At 36.2% G+C, this 18,489-nt stretch overlaps 1 protein-coding gene across 1 annotated transcript in view; it reads left to right on the plus strand.

Moving 5' to 3' along the window:
* Nucleotides 1–18,489, plus strand: part of LOC117114743 (ATP-dependent RNA helicase DDX1-like) — a 105,687-nt gene that overhangs the window by 55,578 nt on the left and 31,620 nt on the right. Inside the window, exons 8-11 of the mRNA XM_033258434.1 lie at nt 5,352–5,428; nt 6,842–6,895; nt 7,367–7,427; nt 16,787–16,851. Coding sequence (XP_033114325.1) covers nt 5,352–5,428; nt 6,842–6,895; nt 7,367–7,427; nt 16,787–16,851 — 257 coding nt within the window. The remainder of the gene's footprint in view (nt 1–5,351; nt 5,429–6,841; nt 6,896–7,366; nt 7,428–16,786; nt 16,852–18,489) is intronic.

Genomic DNA, 18,489 nt, shown 5'->3' on the forward strand with positions numbered 1-18,489 from the left:
AAAAGTGGGTACCTGGTAGGTTCAAACACAGCCTGCGCTGAATACAGCTGCAACATTATGGAATTCCCCTATGGGGCCTGAGTGTGTGTTCCATATGTGCTTGATCCAGTGATCCGGGGTAATAATGTTCAGCGCATAGAGAAGTTTGATATGCGCTATATAAGTATACAATAATAATAATAATAATAATTCCACCAGGGCATAATTAGGACAAAACAAAGATTAAGGGAATTATTCTGGTGGCCCTTAATGGATGTGCAAGTTGAGAAACTAATAAAGGAGTGTACTATTTGTCAACATAATGATAAATCCATTAAACATGCATATGCCCCATTAAAACCGGTGCCGTATCCGGATCACACTTGGGAAAAGCTTGCTGTGGATATACTGTAGTAGGCCGTTTGAATGGGGGCCACATGATTGTCGATTTGCAATAATGCTTGTGGATTATTATAGTAAATGGTCGGAGGTTGGATTCATCCCAACGGTGAAAACCAATAAGATAATTTCCTTTCTGAAGCATATTTTCCTGTCTCTTATACACATCGAGATGTGTATAATAGACAGCCCCCACCCCGCGCCTGTTACGACACTGGCTAACACGCCAATCATCCCCCCCAATGAAAAATATTTTTCTACGCCTCTGGATGGACGAGCATTAAGTAACATCCAAAATACTGAATTTCGCCATAAACCTACACCTCAACTAGAGGTGGTGTAGGTTTTCTCTCCCGGAAAGGCTTTAAAGTCCATAAGAAATCATACACATTCATTTCATTTGAATGTCTTGATGCTATTTTCACATCTCAAGCGTAAGAATTCTCAATATTTTCAGACCACCGCCATCTAAAAAGAACAGGCTTACCTCACAAATGTTTTTCCAAGAGTTTGACTCCCTTCTAGAAGCTGTTTCATTGGTAAAATGGTGAGAAAGAGGCGCTTGCATGTGTATGGGCTTGCGAGAAGTGGCATGTCTATTTGTGGGGACGTAAGTTTAAACTCTGTACTGATCATAAAGCACTGGTTACTTTGTTAACTAAGGGTACAGACCGACAGTCAATGAGGATTGCTCGGTGGAATTGTAGATTAATGAGATACAATTATGATGTGGAATATACTAAGGGAGGTGACAATGTGATAGCGGATGTAATATCAAGATTGTCCACTGACGTAGAAAATGTAGTGTTGGAAGATGACTATGATGTCGTATGCCAAGTTTTGGTGGATACTGTGTCCAAGAGTATTCCCTTACATGTCTTTAATGAAGCATGTAAACAGGATGAAAATTTTGTTATCTTAAAAAGATACATACAGAATGGGTGGCCAAAGATTTAAACAGCTCAATGAGAATGCAAAACCATTCTATTGCTGTAAAGATGAGTTGAGTATCTCAGGTGATGTTATAATGAAAGGTGATAAATTGGTTGTCCCAAACCGCCTGACTGAGCAGGTACTGACCCTAGGACATGTGTAGAAGTGGTTGGCGCATCGGTTGTGGTTTGGACTCCCAACCTCGAGGTCGGGGGTTCAAAACTCTCGCTGTGCAAGTCGCTTGTGTCCTTGGGCAAGGCACTTTATCTACGGTTGTCTCTCTCCACCCAGGAGTAAAAGTGGGTACCTGGTAGGTTCAAACACAGCCTGCGCTAAATACAGCTGCAACATTATGGAATTCCCCTATGGGTCCTGAGTGTGTGTTCCATATGTGCTTGATCCAGTGATCCGGGGTAATAATGTTCAGCGCATAGAGAAGTTTGATATGCGCTATATAAGTATACAATAATAATAATAATAATAATTCCACCAGGGCATAATTAGGACAAAACAAAGATTAAGGGAATTATTCTGGTGGCCCTTAATGGATGTGCAAGTTGAGAAACTAATAAAGGAGTGTACTATTTGTCAACATAATGATAAATCCATTAAACATGCATATGCCCCATTAAAACCGGTGCCGTATCCGGATCACACTTGGGAAAAGCTTGCTGTGGATATACTGTAGTAGGCCGTTTGAATGGGGGCCACATGATTGTCGATTTGCAATAATGCTTGTGGATTATTATAGTAAATGGTCGGAGGTTGGATTCATCCCAACGGTGAAAACCAATAAGATAATTTCCTTTCTGAAGCATATTTTCAGTCGGGAAGGGTTCCCAAAAGAAATTGTCACTGATAATGGTGTTCAATTCACGTCTCGAGATTTTCAAACTTTCTTGAGTGACAGGGGAATTAAGCACTGTTTTTCTTCTGTGTATTACCCACAGGCAAATGGGGCCGTAGAACGTTTTAATGCAGTTTAAAAAAAATATTGTCCAACATTCCATACATACTGGTAAACCATGGAGAGAAACAGTGAGTTAATTTCTCGGAATATATAGGGCCACGGCACATTCCACCACAGGGGTTTCCTCCTCCGTTCTCCTTCATGGTCGACATATGCGAACAAAGTTAAATATTGCCGGAAGTAAATTGCCAAGTGTAAATATTAAGGATGTTAGAGAAAGGATATCAGTTAAACAGAGGAAATACAAGTCATATACTGATCGAAAAAGAAATTCTAAGACTACCAAATTATTGGAGATTGGGTACGGATTAGACATCAGGGGTTTGTACCAAAAGGGTTTAGTACTTATTCACCACCGATTTTCAAATCGTTAAAATGTTGAGTGACCACACTTTTCAAATTTCTGACGGAAGGAAGTGGAATATTAGTAAGCTGAGTAAATGCACTTCTCCACAGACAGTTACAGAGGATTGTCTTGTGGATGTTGAGTTGGATAAAGATAAGGAAGTGAATGTAGGGGAGTTTTCCATTAAGAAGAAGTAGAATCAGAAGACGTCTAATTAGATGGTTACGGTAGAAGATTAAGAGTAGTTTTTTGAGTGTTTGAAACAGAGTTTATAGTTAATTTTTAAGTTGTTTGTTTTAAAAGAAAGAGGAATATGTGGTATATTGTATAGCGCCATCTATGGCTATGGAATGTTGATTAGAAGTACGAGGAGAATAAACGCTCTCTTCGAGCATGAAAGAGCAATGTGAATGGTTGTGTGTTATTGATGCGTGAACATTGTGTAGGGAATACAACACACGCAAATCAAGTAATTTAGTTTTTGATACATCTGTCCTGCACGGTCTCCCATCCAACCATGCATCAGTAAAGTGGAAACTCAGGTTCCAACGTCCAAAAGCGCTTCCTATCACTGTTGAGCAACGGAAGATTCGTAGTATAGACATAGATGCTTTCTGTGATGATATTTGCTCATCCGCTTTGAGGGATTTATCATCCAACCGTATAAATGATCTTACTATTCGTTACAGTGCAGTCCTTAGTAACATCCTTGATAATCATGCTCCCATTGAAGAGCGAACGATAACACCTCGTCCTCATACTCCGTGGTTCACTGACGAGCTCCACCATGCTAAACAAGAAAAAAAAAGAAGGAAATTTTAGCGTAGATGGGTTAAATCTAAGTTAATTGTTCATAGAAATATCTATCTCTCTAAATGCCAAGAGTACCACCAAATGCTTGACCATGCCAAAACAAATTTCCATAGATCTCAAATTATCAACTGCAACCAGCATAATTTGTTTAGAAATATTGATAAATTGTCAGTGTTCAGACCTAAGCAAATTCTTCCATTAATCTCATCTGGTAATTTTACATCACTTGCAAATGAATTCGCCACCTACTTGCTAAAATCAAGCAGATCAATGAATCGTTAAAAACCGAAACAATTCCCACAGTCAGTCAACAAATGTTTGGATGAATTGCTTCCATTTCTTACTCACTTACTAAATACATCTCTATCAAGTGGTATATTTTCTGATACTTTAAAGGCTGCTCATATAAAACCATTAATCAAAAAAGCAAGTTTAGATCAAGAAAATTTTCCAGTTACCATTCTGTCTCAAGTGTTCCTTACATCTCAAACCTTCTTGAGAGAGTTGTCCTGTTGCAACTTCAGGAATATTCTTGATGATAATGATCTACTTGCTGAAGTCCAGTCAGCCTACTGTAAAAATTCGAACACTGAAAGTGCCTTACTAAGAGTTTACAATGACATTCTTTGTTCGCTGGACCAACGAAAAGAAGTATTGCAAATCAGAGCTCATACACTTCCTCTCATTTTTCCAAGATGAATCGTATAACCAGTGTACATATTGGCAATTCGGTGACGAATGTGTCTGCTGAAGTTCGAAACTTGTGTGTTAGGTTCGATTCGTCACTTTCTACGAATACCCAAGTGAAATCTGTATGCTCTTCAGCAATGTTGGGCATTAGAAAAATTGGCAGCATCCGTAGGTTTCTGCACGATAGGTCCGCTGCAACATTGGTTCATGCATTTGTAACCTCAAAGCTGGATTACTGTAATAGTCTACTCTACAAACTTCCCAAAAACTCACATATTCAAAACTGCAGTGTGTTCAAAATACTGCTGCTAGACTTGCTCTAAGTCATATTGCCACATTACCCTGGTTCTTCAAAACTTGCACTGGCTAACCATTAATCAGTGAATTGCTTTCAAGATCCTACTTCTTACATACAAGCCTATTCACAGTCTTTCTTCATCGTATATTTCAGAGCTCATCCCCACGTATGTATCGACACAGAAACTTCCATTTTCTTTTTAACTCAATCTCGAGTTTCCAAAAATGAGGAAAAGATATGGCTCTCGTTCATTTGTAAATGCCACCCCAAAACTATGGCATGGTCTTCCTCAGTACATCAAATCGGCTGTTTCTATCGAGTCTTTCAAAACCTTACACAAAAACTTTTCTGTTTAACAACACTGAATATGCATGATATGATTTCCCTTATTTCATCTGGGGTGGTGTTTTTTTTTCTTTCTATTAATGATGCATGTGCTATTGTTTGTGAGGTGTCCAGAGCTGGGCCCACCTGTTCCTTACTCGATACAACATCGTCGTTTGCAGTGCACGGTAGTAGAGCCGAGGGCTTATTCTGAGGTGGAAGCTACCTTAGCTCAGCATACTGCCTAACAGAGTGCCAGTGTGTAACAGCGACGTTGTTTTCGACATCGGTGTGTGGAGTCCTGTTCTGGATACTAATACCGATAATGCAAATGCTTTTTCGGAACTGTTTTAGTTGAAGTACCATAGTTTGTCTAAATTATTTACTGCTTGTTATCTTTTCTTTTTGTAAAGTGCATTGAGGCTTTTTTGAGGAATGCGCTGTAGAAGTATGGAATTATTAATAATAATAACAATAATGATAATAAAGGTAATATATTGCAATATATTGCTGTATTTTACTGTACATTTTTTAGCCTCCCTATCTTTTTGTATTTGCCTATTAGCTGATTACACTTTATCATCAATGACATTTTACAGGTGTGGATTTAGGATTGGCATATCTAATTCCTGGCAACATGAGAAACTCTGTTTTTTATGCAGCTGTTGTACTAAAAGTAAGTTTATTCATATATTTACTGTAATTATTGTTTTACTCCAGTTTTCTTATTTCTAAACAAACATGTAACTATTTATACTAGATATAACATTTATAGTGTTTTAGTTTAACTAACTTTAATGTTACTTTCATGCTCTTGGGTTCGAATTCCGTTGGGGACATACGTTTTTCTCAAATATTTATCATCTTCAATCAACACTAGTGGAGGTGTATCTCCTTACCATAGTTACTTTCATAACATTTTTATAGAAATAGTGAATGGTTATAAAGTGCTTGTATCTGCCATAACCTATACTCTTGTCGAAAGATTCCTTAATTGAGAGAGAAAGATATAGATTATTGTCTTGACCTTGGTTTCTTCTTGTTGCCTCTTTCATTGAGGTTATGTATTTCACTGCTGTCTGTCTGTCAGAAAGATTATGCAAAATCTAATGAATGGATCATCATAAAGTTTAGTGGATCACCCAGAAGCTATAGATTCCACTGTTCCCCGAATCTAGAGCAGTCAATAGTTGTTTTATATCCCTCATACATAGATTCTACGAGGCCTAAAAAAAGTAATGAAAGAAGTACCCACCAAGTAAGCTTAGGCTTAATTGCTATCCCTAGATGATCAAGTGCCATCTCTCTCAGCGTCCTGTTGTTGAGGTCGCATCCCCTTACCCTTAACGTCCTGGTGTACCATAAATTAAAGTATAAAGCAACGTGTGGGGTCTAGAGATTATATCGTGACAATGCAAAAAAGTACTATCATTTAACGTGAGTGCTTTCCCCCCCCCCCCCAGGTATTTATGAACTATCATTCAAACCTATGTCATAGGAGTGATGGTTGAAGTTATTACCTGCTTTTTAATCTTTCGTACAATAATTTAGTTCAAATATTACCTAATATCGATATTTTTAATTTTTCTACCTTTATTTTAATTCTTAATATTTAATATGTAAAAATGAATTTTTATGCTGTTTTATATATTTATTTAATCTTTAGGCATATATTTTTAATATCATATTGTATTTTTATGGCAACCCTGTTTTTGGTGTTTGACACACTGTTGGGCTTTGAATAAATAAATAAATAGTAAATAAATAAATAAATGTTCAAAGGAAGTGATGATTATATTTTGGGAAGAAAAGGTGAATGTCACAGAAATCCTTTTCTTACCCTCAGCATAAAAGAAAATTATGGAATGGCCCATCATACATGGCCTACATATTGTTCCGTATTCATGGTACAGGGAAGAGGTATTCACTCTATGGAGTGCCTGCACAAGTTGAAAAAATATCAGCCAAACAATGGCAACACATTCTTTAAGTTTTATTATGTTTACTGTATCAGCAGATTAATCAGCTGTTTAATACATTTATTTAAAATGTATTTTGTACTACTGTACATTCAATTCAATTTTTTCAGAATGCAGAAATGAAGTTTAATTTCATTCAAACCAAATTTAAGTATCAACCAGGGGTAGGTATTTTTTATCCGAATGTGATATAGACAGTATTATATTTTTTGTTTGATTATAAATTGTATTATGTATGTCATTGTTTTATGTTTAATTTTTTTTAATACATTTATTTGTGACAATTATTGTTATCACTATTTTTTGTACAGCTAGATTTTAGTGTGTATGTTAAAATAATAACAATGTTGAAATACATTTTACCAGTTGTATATAATGTCCCATGAATTTAAATTACATGTCTTCTTCCAAATAAGCACCACTTTTGGGACCGGGATTTCCATGACTTTCAGCAGCTTTGGTCTCTAATAATAAAGATAAAAGACATTTAATAATATGGGACAACAGAAAATGGTCTTTAATTGGAGGTTCTTTAGTTGGAGCAGTTTTTGTCTAGAGGGCAGAGACCTGTGTATATGTCCTACAGTTTTTGCCTACTTGTATAGTTTTATAATATAGTAATTTTTTTTTTCCAGTATGGCTTCAAAAGTTTGGATCAGGCTCCTACAGACTGTGTTGTAAGGTCTCCTAATGTTGGTGAGTAGATCAGTTCTTGAGTTCCAATAATTAACAAGAGCGACTGCTCACTGGTCCGTGCATTCCTCCACGCTTATACTGTACAGGCGCAAGTTATTATATTGGGTTTTTTGGAAGAGCTAATAAGATAGAAATTTTTAAATATTTAGGATATTTATTTGTACAAAAAAAATTAGTATTTAGAGTGTTCATTCGTACAAAATTAAAATATCTTAAAATTGAAATAAAAGAATTTCTTTAAATGAGGAAAAAAAATATTGAGTACCAAGACGCGATTCTAACTCACAACTTTAAGTTCTTTAGAACTCATCCTTAACCGAATGTGCCATCCATGCGACATTAATGTACAGTCCTTGCTGAAATTCCTGTTTTGTTTTGTGGGTGTAGCTGGAACCCTGGGTCCAATTTATTAAAAAGACGATGCACCTTTAGTTTATGTGTACAAAATTTCCTGCACTTCCGTTAAAAGCCGGCGACGCTGGATGCTTTTATAATGTTGGTAACAAGAACAAGAACGCAGTGAGGCTCTGGGGTCAGCACCTTGTGCGGACCAAAAAACAGCAATTTACATTTTGAGAATGCTCAGCAGAAAACAAATTGAAAGGAAAAAATGAAATGGATTAGAAAGAAAAGTAAAGAAAAGAAAAAGAGAAAAGAAAAAAAAGGGAGAAAAGAAAGGGAAAAAAAAGAAGAAATGAGAGCAATTGGAAGATGAATAGAGGAAAGTGAAAAAAAAGGAATATGATGAGAAAGTAATATGAAAAGCAGTCATCATAGAAGTGTGTAATCATTCCCCACAAAATTCACACTGGTAATGATTTTATCCTTTGTATGTAGTGGACAATCGGGTCTGCCAGAAATTTCACTTGTCCTACAATCATAGACCTTGTCATCTGACACCATGATGAGGTTGGAATACACTGAGTTTTTAGACAGCCCATTTGGACCTCTGTTTAGCCCCTTTTGACTAATTTCTAGAGCCACCACATTTTTGTGCCGCACCTTTAGGCTGCTATGATCAAGACAAAATAGTCATTAAGAAACTGTAGGTAGCGATAGCTTTTACTATGGTGGAATGGGAATTCCGAACTAATGAATGTGCAAGTGCAGTTATCAAAGAACATCTGTGAAATATGTATAAAAGCACAGTGAGCATGCACTTAAAAAAGCTAGACAACTTGAGATAATGTGCACTTAGTAAGTGACATTGTTGACATGTTACCAAAAACATGTCTCAGGAAAGAAACAGCATCTGCGAAGAGGGTATGAAGATATAAATGGGAAAAATCAAACTATTTTATGCAACAGTTAAGCATGCGCAACTCAAGTTAATTTGATCATGCATATGCATGAATATGAAAATTGAAAATAATGAGAATTCTGGTCAAAAAGCCTTGGCTATCGAACGCCTACAGTGTATCTTATAATAGTCAGGGAGAATTGTAATTAAATTATTGCACACAACAGTTTATTTGGTGCTATCGTCATACGTACGTATACATTGACAATCCAAGAAAAATAACCACAGAAACTGACGACACAACCTAGGGTAGGTTTTTCTGGGTAGCTACTAATAGCCAAGTAATAGGGGGAAGCCTAGGCTTAGTCGCATTGTATCGATAGGTACAATGCTGCATGCTGAAGAAAGATAGCTTACAAATGCTGTTCGTCGTATGCATCCATTATTGACAATCAAAATAAAAATAGCCACACAGAAACTGAGAGCAGTAGGCTTAGCAGGGTGGGTTTGATAGAATTTATCTATAACCCCGCCAGCAGAATAATCAAAACAATAAAATATTTTTAAAATATTGAATACAAATAAATAGTATAAAATATTAAAAAATGATAATATTATCATCAATAATAATAATAATATTAAAAATAATAATAATTATAATAATAATAATATGTAGTATAATAATAATATTATATAATATTATTATTCTTATCATTATTATTGTAATGTCGTAGCCTTCTGCCCTCTATTATGTTGAATACCGATGTTGGAAATGAGGATGTTAGGGTGTGGAAATAAAGCAAGCGAGTAAACGTTATACCGTAGTCAGTTGTGTACGTTATTAACCGTTCTAACTTGAGTAAACAGACACTCCACAAACATCACATTAGCGACGAAGACATAAGTGATATCCATAGAACCCACCTATCAACTCCACTGACCTGTAAGTATGTTACAGCTAAAGTTTTTAGCTCAATTACTTTAAGAACACATGTCCACCGTATCCGATAAAATGGCTCTCTCCAACGGTACCCTCTCCAACGTGACCTCGGCGGCGTTCACAATCCCTTCACTGCCCCCATTGGACATGTCGTCCAGCAACTTACATGAAGCTTGGAGAAAGTTTCAACAGCCTTTTGAAAACTGTGAACTGGCGACAGGGGACAATGAAAAAACGATCCACAACGAGTTGCTACACGCCTTTCTATTGTTGGCCAGCCAGCCCTTGATGTATATAACAGTTTTGTTTGGGAAGATTCAGGAGATAAGACAAAAATTGACAAAGTAATTCAACAGTTTGAAACTCATTGCATAGGCAGGAGGAACATCACTTATGAACGATATGTATTTAATAGTAGATCCCGCAAAACAGGAGAAAGCATTGATGCCTATGTAACAACCTTACGCAACCTTTCTGACTCATGTGAATTTGGCGAGCTAAGACCTAGCCTCATCCGCGACCGCATTGTCATGGGTGTAGATGATTCAAGTATGATACAATGTCTTTTGCGTACAAATAATCTCACCCCAGAGAAGGCCATTGACATAATTCGTGTCAACGACACCGCAGCAGCTCAACGCAGTTATCGGAAACTGACATTATACATGAGCTGTGATCAGGAAATCAAACAAAGGTGCCACATACAACAAACAACAAACATCTAGATACCAACCAACCCTTCAGAATATACCGGCAGTAGATCGTAAACAAACCAAACAACCTCCAGCTGTGTGTCATCACTGTGGTGGAGATTATCCACATCCCAAGGAATGCCTAGGGTTTGGTAGACTGCACCTACTGCCAAAAGAAAAACCACTTTGCAAGGCAATGTCGAACAAAAGCACGCAATTGAGAACGCACAAATGCACTCATAGACACTGCACCCAGCGATAGTGATTCAAGTGAAGAATACGCATATGTCCTCAAAGCTAGCACCCTCGACTCACAAGAGAAAAAACCACATGTTGAAATACTAATCAATAAGTACAAAATGAAAGTCATGATAGATACGTCATGAGTGATGAACACTACAACAAATTGACAACAAAACCGCAATTGCAGCACACTATCACAAAGATCTTTGCATATGGTGCTAAGAAACAACTTGATACACTTGGGAAAATTCATGTAACCATTCACTGTATTGTGCGGTTTGTGAAGGAGTCTGTTGTGTTTCGCAAGTGCCCAGAGACTCCACGTAATTGACATACATGTTGTGTTGAGTGTTGATGCAGATGATACAGTTGAAGAACTCATCGAAAGCTACAGTGATCGTTTTACTGGGCTAGGCAAACTTACAGATTATAAGTGCAAACTTCACGTTGATAAAGATGTACAACCAGTAACACAACCACATAGACGAATACCGTTCCAAGTAAGAAATAAGGTAGAAGCAGATTTAAAACGCCTCCAAGACTTGGATATCATTGAAAAGGTCATTGATAAGCCAACACCATGGGTTTAACCCATCACTGTTGTAAAAAAGCCTAAAAATCCGAACGAAATCAGACTCTGCATAAACATGAGAGCTACAATACGACTACACCTTAAAATACCAACCAGGAAAAGTCAACCCAGCAGATGATATATCCCGCCACCCATTTCCAACGACGAAAGAATCCAGCAGAGAGGAACAAATGGCAGAAGAGTATGTTAATCTCACACTATCAAATGCAATTCCAAGATCCCTCACTGTTGAAGAGATAGAACACGAAACCGCAAAAGACAAAATGCTACAGCTATGTATATCAGCCAGAAATACCAACAAGTGGCACACCAATCAAAGGCAAGCATTAGGGACTACCAAAAAAGACATTGACTCTCTTTACAAACTCAGAGACCAAATCAGTGTTAGCGTCAAAAACGACATACTGCTGCGTGATCATCGCATCATAATTCCCAAATCATTACAACGAACAGTCGATATCGCACATGAAGGCCACCAGGGAGTAATTAAGACAAAACAACTCATGAGGATGAAAGCCTGGTTCCCTGGCCTTGATCATATGGTTGAAGAAACCATAGCTTCATGTCTTCTGTGTCAGGCATCAACTCTCGAGAAGTACGCCTTTGCACCACTAAGTATTTCTAAACTCCCACAAGGAGCCTGGCAAGAGGTATCTCCCGTTGGCAATTCTGTAAAGTCAACGCTTGAAGCGTTGACTTTACAGAATTGCCAATGGGAGAATACTTGATGGTAGTAATCGATGACTGTATCAGGTTTCCTGTCATAGTAGTCATGAAATCAACATCATACCACATCACACCACATAGTTTAACTGGGATGCCACCAGCTACTCTGATGTTTGGGAGAGAAATACGCACACGGCTGCCAGAGATACCACGCAGTTCCACAAATGACAAAACTCTCCGTCTACATGACAAAAAGGCAAAATCCACGATGAAACTGAACGCAGAAAGAAACAAACGCTTCCAAAACAAAACTTTTCATGAAGGAGATGTGGTTCTATGCAAGAAGGATAAGGACCTTATCATACACAACCTTGCACAGTCACCAAAGTCAATGGCACCATGATATCAGCATACAATGGAAATCAAACAATCAACAGGAATTCATCTTGTTTCAAAAAGGCTGACCGGCTCAAGAACAGTAAAAGCTACAATCAACAGCTTCAGCTCGATAGTGACTATGACGATGAACCAACCCCGGTACCTCAGTTTGCCCCAGCACCTCAAACACCAGATAGGCAATGACCAAAGAGAAGCATCAGACTTCCAAGCCGACTAAAATACTATGTTGTGTAACTGATTTGGGAAATGGAACTTTTGCAAATTTTGTTGATTATGATGTTGAGAATAGTTTAAACGTTAAAAAAATAAAAAAAAAAAATTAAATAAATTAAAATAAATAAATAATAATAAACAAAAAAAAAACCGTAGTAACAACTTCGCAAAGCAAGCTACTTATGCTACAAATTAAGGTCTTCTAACTAACCAAAATAAATAATCTTAATACTGCTCTAATGTACAATACAAAGTCTACCAAATAGACTGACTTTAATTCCATTTAAGGGGGAGAGGGATGTATTGTCATATCCTTGGACACCGCCCTCTATTATGTTGAATACCGATGTTGGAAATGAGGATGCTAGGGTGTGGAAATAAAGCATGCGAATAAACGTTATACCGTAGTCAGTTGTGTACGTTATTAACCGTTCTAACTTGAGTAAACAAACACTCCACAAACATCACAATTATTATTATTAACAATAATGGTAAGTACACAAGCTAACGAAAGTCTACAGTATATGATAGGCCTACATCAAATCATATATCACACTTTCTACATTTCTAATGTGGAGTACTGTTTAGTATGTTTTTTTTAATTATTTTAATCCTGTGGCCACAATGTAAATAACTTTGTAGCTATTGCAGGGCTTGAAATTAAGGGATTTTTTAAGATGCGACAAGGAATTCAACTTTGTCGCGCTCAGTGCGACAAGCTCATTTGATAGCGCGAGTAGATTTTGTAAGCGGCAGGAAGGTGGTTTCCCTCCAAATCCCAATTATTTACAACTTGTACAGCCCATTATTTTCAGTCAGGCAGTACACAAAACATGTTATCATTCATTCTACATGTACTGTATCAACCAATCAGCATGACCTAGACTGTTAAAGTGTGACGTCGTACACTAAAACCGTGTCGATGTGCGCTCATCTTATTCTTGGTAAATAAGCGATCACCGTCAAAGTGAAGGAGACTGGTATAAAAACATCGGATTGCTCGATTTTGTACTATTTTATTGAGTGCTACTCTTACCTGTACCTCCTCGTAATTGTGAACGTTTCCTTAACGTATTTGTTCATAAAATAGACTATGTACCGAAATTTCAAACGATCGTATACAGTATTGACTCATACGATGTAAACGGCCCAGATCAAGCAATAATCAAAATTTAACTCTAAATAGATCGTAAATAAATACAATTAGGCATCATCTGGATGATTATATTCAAAGTTCTACCGGTATTAAGGCAGACATCTTTTATTGAAAACCAAACGAATTACCTAAACCTCATACATTATGAAATAAGATTACGCTTCTTCAATCACATGGCTGATGATAACAAAGGGTATAAAATACTCTTTAATGATAACCTCAGCCAGACTTCACGGAGCAGCTATAGTTTAACAACATGCATCTCAATGAGCAACATATTGAAATTTAAGAAAAAACAAACAAACAATAGGTCTCACAGCAAATTTTGAAACCTAATTAAATGAAATAATGTAGAAAGGAACTCCTTTACTACCATTCATTTACTGAACGAGCCAGTCGGCTTCTGAACTACTTTTGTTCGTATCGGCGGCGTACAAAGAGTCAAATGACTTTGTGTCTGGCAACCTCGGTGTCTGTGTCTACCAGGAGGAGCCTGGAATTGGGAACGTTTCTCACTGAATGTGTAGACGGTAAGCAGAGTTATTTCGTAGGCAACTAGTAATGGGCCTCTATCATTCTCACTGAATGTGTAGACGGTAAGCAGAGTTATTTCGTAGGCAACTAGTAATGGGCCTCTATCAAACAATTTATTTCGTTCTTAACAAAGTATGAGCAGAAAGTAAGCAAACTGATTGTTTAATCATGTTTTGAAATAATATAAAAATTGGATTGTATATAAATGAATATTTAAAGATTATATTTTAAACGTGGAATTAATAAAGTGCAAAAATTGAATTAATTGGTTAATTTAATCTATAAGATATATAAAAAATATATAATTCTACAAGGAATGTTTCTTGTTTTGACAAACAACAACAAAAAACGTAATCAACAAAACAACATCAAACTAACTGGTAGCAGGCCTTCCAATTACGAAACTATATTTCGCGGAGTAACATCCAAAACCACGTGTGCGCCCGACTACACCGGCTGGCGAGTAAGGTATGTTGAGTCCATTTGCAAGTTGTAAACAAATCAGAATGCTGGGATATTACATCATTTGGGGCAACTTGCAATGTTTGGTTGGGATGTTCTCTGGTGATTAATATACTGAAGTTTCGAAAGTCGGAAGGCGTACCAGTTTTTAAAAAAAATAATTGTCAATATAAACAACCATTGAACATGAAAATGAAACTATAGATCGTTATATATGATATATGATAAGATACTTTGCTGAAGTTGTACAGGCCCAGGCCTAAGTTCTAGGCTACATTATAACAAGTGTCGCCGGCCGACTGTGTGATGCCAATTTTTCAGGCTTAAAACAAAGCCTAAATTTATGGCCTCTGACAAGTGGGGAGCTGGAATCTCAACACTCCCGAAATGTTTAGGTTGAAATTATTATGTGTAAATTGATTTAGAGTTATCTCATAAAGAAAAAATTCCATCCACGCATATTAAAAATAAGTCTGCCAATTTCCGTGCAAATGTTGCATTAAAATCGGCCGGTGGCTATTGTAACCAATGTATAGGCATTTGCGGTTTTAATGCGATTCTGCGGACCTATTTTCTCGAAATTTCCTGCACAAATGAAGAAAAATACTGAAAAATTTAAAGAAAGTGTACAGAAAATATAATTAATGTTTCAGTAATAATAATAAATGATTCTATAATCAATATATCAATCCACTTTCCGTAAAGTAACTGCAGATTTTGGCAGTCCATTGACTAGACAGTTTAGCTAGCACATTAGCACAATATTACTGCTCATGTTTTTCTTTTTTATATTGTGTATATCTGTTAAATTAACAGAAATTTGTAATTTTCTTAGAAATATTTTCAACAATTGAAACTTTCCAGGAAATACTTTCCCTTTCCTTCCAGTTAGGTTGAATTTTTTACCTTGCACCTTTTTTCTTTACTATCCTTTTAATATCTATTTTCTTTTTAATATTGTTTCATCATTTTTCTTATTTCATTTTTGATACTTACCATTCTTTAAGTTTTTTAATTGTCATTTCTTTCCATCATTTTACTTCTTTCTTCTTTTTTCTTTCCTTCCTTTTGTTATTTGTTATTTATTATTTTTCTTGTTTTTTTGTTTTTCAATTTTTAAAAATCTCTTCTCTTTTTCTTTCATGTCTTCTTTCTTGCATAATAACCCACCTACAGTGTAGGTGTGGGTGGGTGGGGGGTTGTTAGGAAATATAAAGAATAAAAACTTGCGCAGCGCTTATTATCTTAGGGGATGCGAAAAGGATGGAGAAATATGTGCTACTAAAAAAATTACTTGTGCTACCAAATTTTTTTGGGGGGTGCCAGAAAATTTTGGCAGCGCTACCAAGAAAAAAAGTTAATTTCAAGCCCTGTATTGTTACACCAGTCACAACCAATTCTACCTGTAGGCTATTATTTTTAAGTTTATGTGTCATATTATTAAAAGAAATGCATTGAAGATGATATTGTTCATTCTCTAGTATACATTAATTTACCAGTCATAAGTTGAAGATGTTGCGGCATTTTTTTTATAGGAAGTATTTCTTGTTATCTATAGTGGTATTGGTGGTGGAGGTCGGTTCGTAATGTCGTGTACTCGTTTTTCATCTTCCTCTCTGAAGCTTTATTTAAAATAAACACGCAAAATTCACCATGTTGGTGGCGCTATAGTGATATTAATTAACCAACAGTCGGTTCTCTTATGTTACTGCCATCAAAGAGTATATATATATATATACTCTTTGCTGCCATGTACTACAAGCGTGTTATATATAATGGCAATCTTATTCATCCGGTGGTCGTACCTATAGTGTGTTTATCGAGCTTGCTCTTGTTTATGCTTACTTTTGTATTTACTTAATTTGATAAATTAATTAAACCATGACTTCACTAAAATTTGTGAAGCGGAAAGATGAAGGAACCGTGAAGGAAATAGAATAGATTTGTTGTTCAACCCCGAGGCCTAGCGAGCCTAGGCCCATTCTAGGCCTGACATCATCACAGTGCTAAGAGGCTCTAGCTCCGGGACAATGTCTAGTCTAGGCCTAGGTGACTTCGCGAGGGCCTACAGCTACCCCCTTCCCCCCCGGTGGCTACGCCACCTCGTCCATATTTTTTTTCTACACCTGAATATCATCCCTGTCTCCTAAGTACACCACTGCTACAAGCAGTCATAATTGATGTGATCATCTTGTGTCTATATTTTTTCATCCTTTGTATAGGTACTGGAGGAGTAGCATCTTTTGGTAAACCAGCTCCAAATGCACCACAAGCAATCATTATTGAGGTGTGTGTTTATACTGTAATTTATTATTTGTTTAATTTACATTAATAGCATTTTCATTAACAAATGTATGAAACAGTTTTATGAATGATACCAATGATAATAGTATTCATTTTTTAATTTAAATCTTAAAGGATTCAGTGCATTTTATTTTGCACATATTTTAGAAAATTGAAGATTTAGTTCGCATTTGCAGTCTGGATATTCATTGCAACCAGTATATAATGTATAGCCCTTGTTTTTCGCGGTCCTATATTTTTGCGAATTCACAATTTTTAATATTTCGTGACCACTACTTTTCGCGATTTTACAATTTCCAGTCATTTTAGGATGATTCAAAACCTACCTTTCATGTTTTTTTAATAAGAGTACGTTTTGTATAGATATTTAATATGAAAATAACGCTAAAAAGAAAAGTTCGACATTTTGACTCCTTCATTTTCAAGATCAAATGATGAAGTATAGAATATACAGCAACTATAATCAATAGAAAAAAGCTAATCTACAATGTCAAAGTTCATAACAGTGGGATATTAATCCCTGTGTTAGATAAAAAGATAAAAACTGCTGAGGCTTAACCAAGATTTTTCAAAGCAACATTTTATTGTTAGAAATCTTGAAGAAAATGTAGGCCTAATATTGATATGTTATATAAAATTATTGTAGCAGTTCATTATCAACTAATGGGAAATATTTGTATTGTAGAAGATATACTATGCTATGATTTTTGTTCCACCTTCCAAATCTCAGACGATTTGTCCAATTCAGGACGGTAACACTCACTCGAAAAACCAGACGATAGTTTAATAGACATCGTTTAAAGACAAGCATACCAGACGCTGTGAAAACGAGACGCTTAGCTATACTCGCATTGCCATGGAGATTATCTGCTGATTAACACGACACACCAGTAGACGTTTTCTTGGTTAATTATGAAGTGAAATTTACGCATTCCAATGTTTTAATAAGTGTATATTCTTGCTTTTAATCCTTAAAAACCATTTGGAATCAACCTGCAATAAAGGGGGAACTCAACAAAGCAAGTTTCTACTGGTTACTCTTTTCAGTAGACGTCTAATTCAAATTCGTTAGATTCGTCGGTGTAAAATTCAAATGCACCTCATTCATTCTTTTCAAAACATGTTGCTAATTTAATTACGGAGGAAATTTGTAGAGAATAAAATATAATTTGTTAGGTTTATTTAGATTTGACTCTAAAATATACCATGAGGGTTTCTTATTTGTTTTTTGTTTTGTTTTATAAATTTGTTTAATTAAAATATTTTTGATTACACCGAGCTTGTTACTGTCACGCACTATAAAACTTTGGGCGATCTGACGTCATCACAGCCGAAGCACATGTCTAGTCTAGAGTTTTTGGGGGCGTGGCCTGTTCTGTTTACAACTAGACTGCCGACCATTGCCCAACGAAGAATGTGTGCTTGGAAAAACATAATCAGACCTAAAGAAATTCACGCAAAAACAATATAAAAGTCGCATCAGTTTTATTGGTAATAATTAAATTTGCTAAGCAGTACAGCAAAATAACAGGTACTGTACGTATTACTGTATAAAATAATGTATTGAATTTGCGTAGGCTAGGCAGTCAAATGTTAGTTTGACATGGCTAACTTGTTGCCG

The sequence above is a fragment of the Anneissia japonica genome, unplaced genomic scaffold (assembly GCF_011630105.1).
Source record: "Anneissia japonica isolate Jap-2015-1 unplaced genomic scaffold, ASM1163010v1 scaffold65_len388318_cov190, whole genome shotgun sequence".
Classification (NCBI taxonomy): Eukaryota; Metazoa; Echinodermata; class Crinoidea; order Comatulida; family Comatulidae; genus Anneissia; species Anneissia japonica.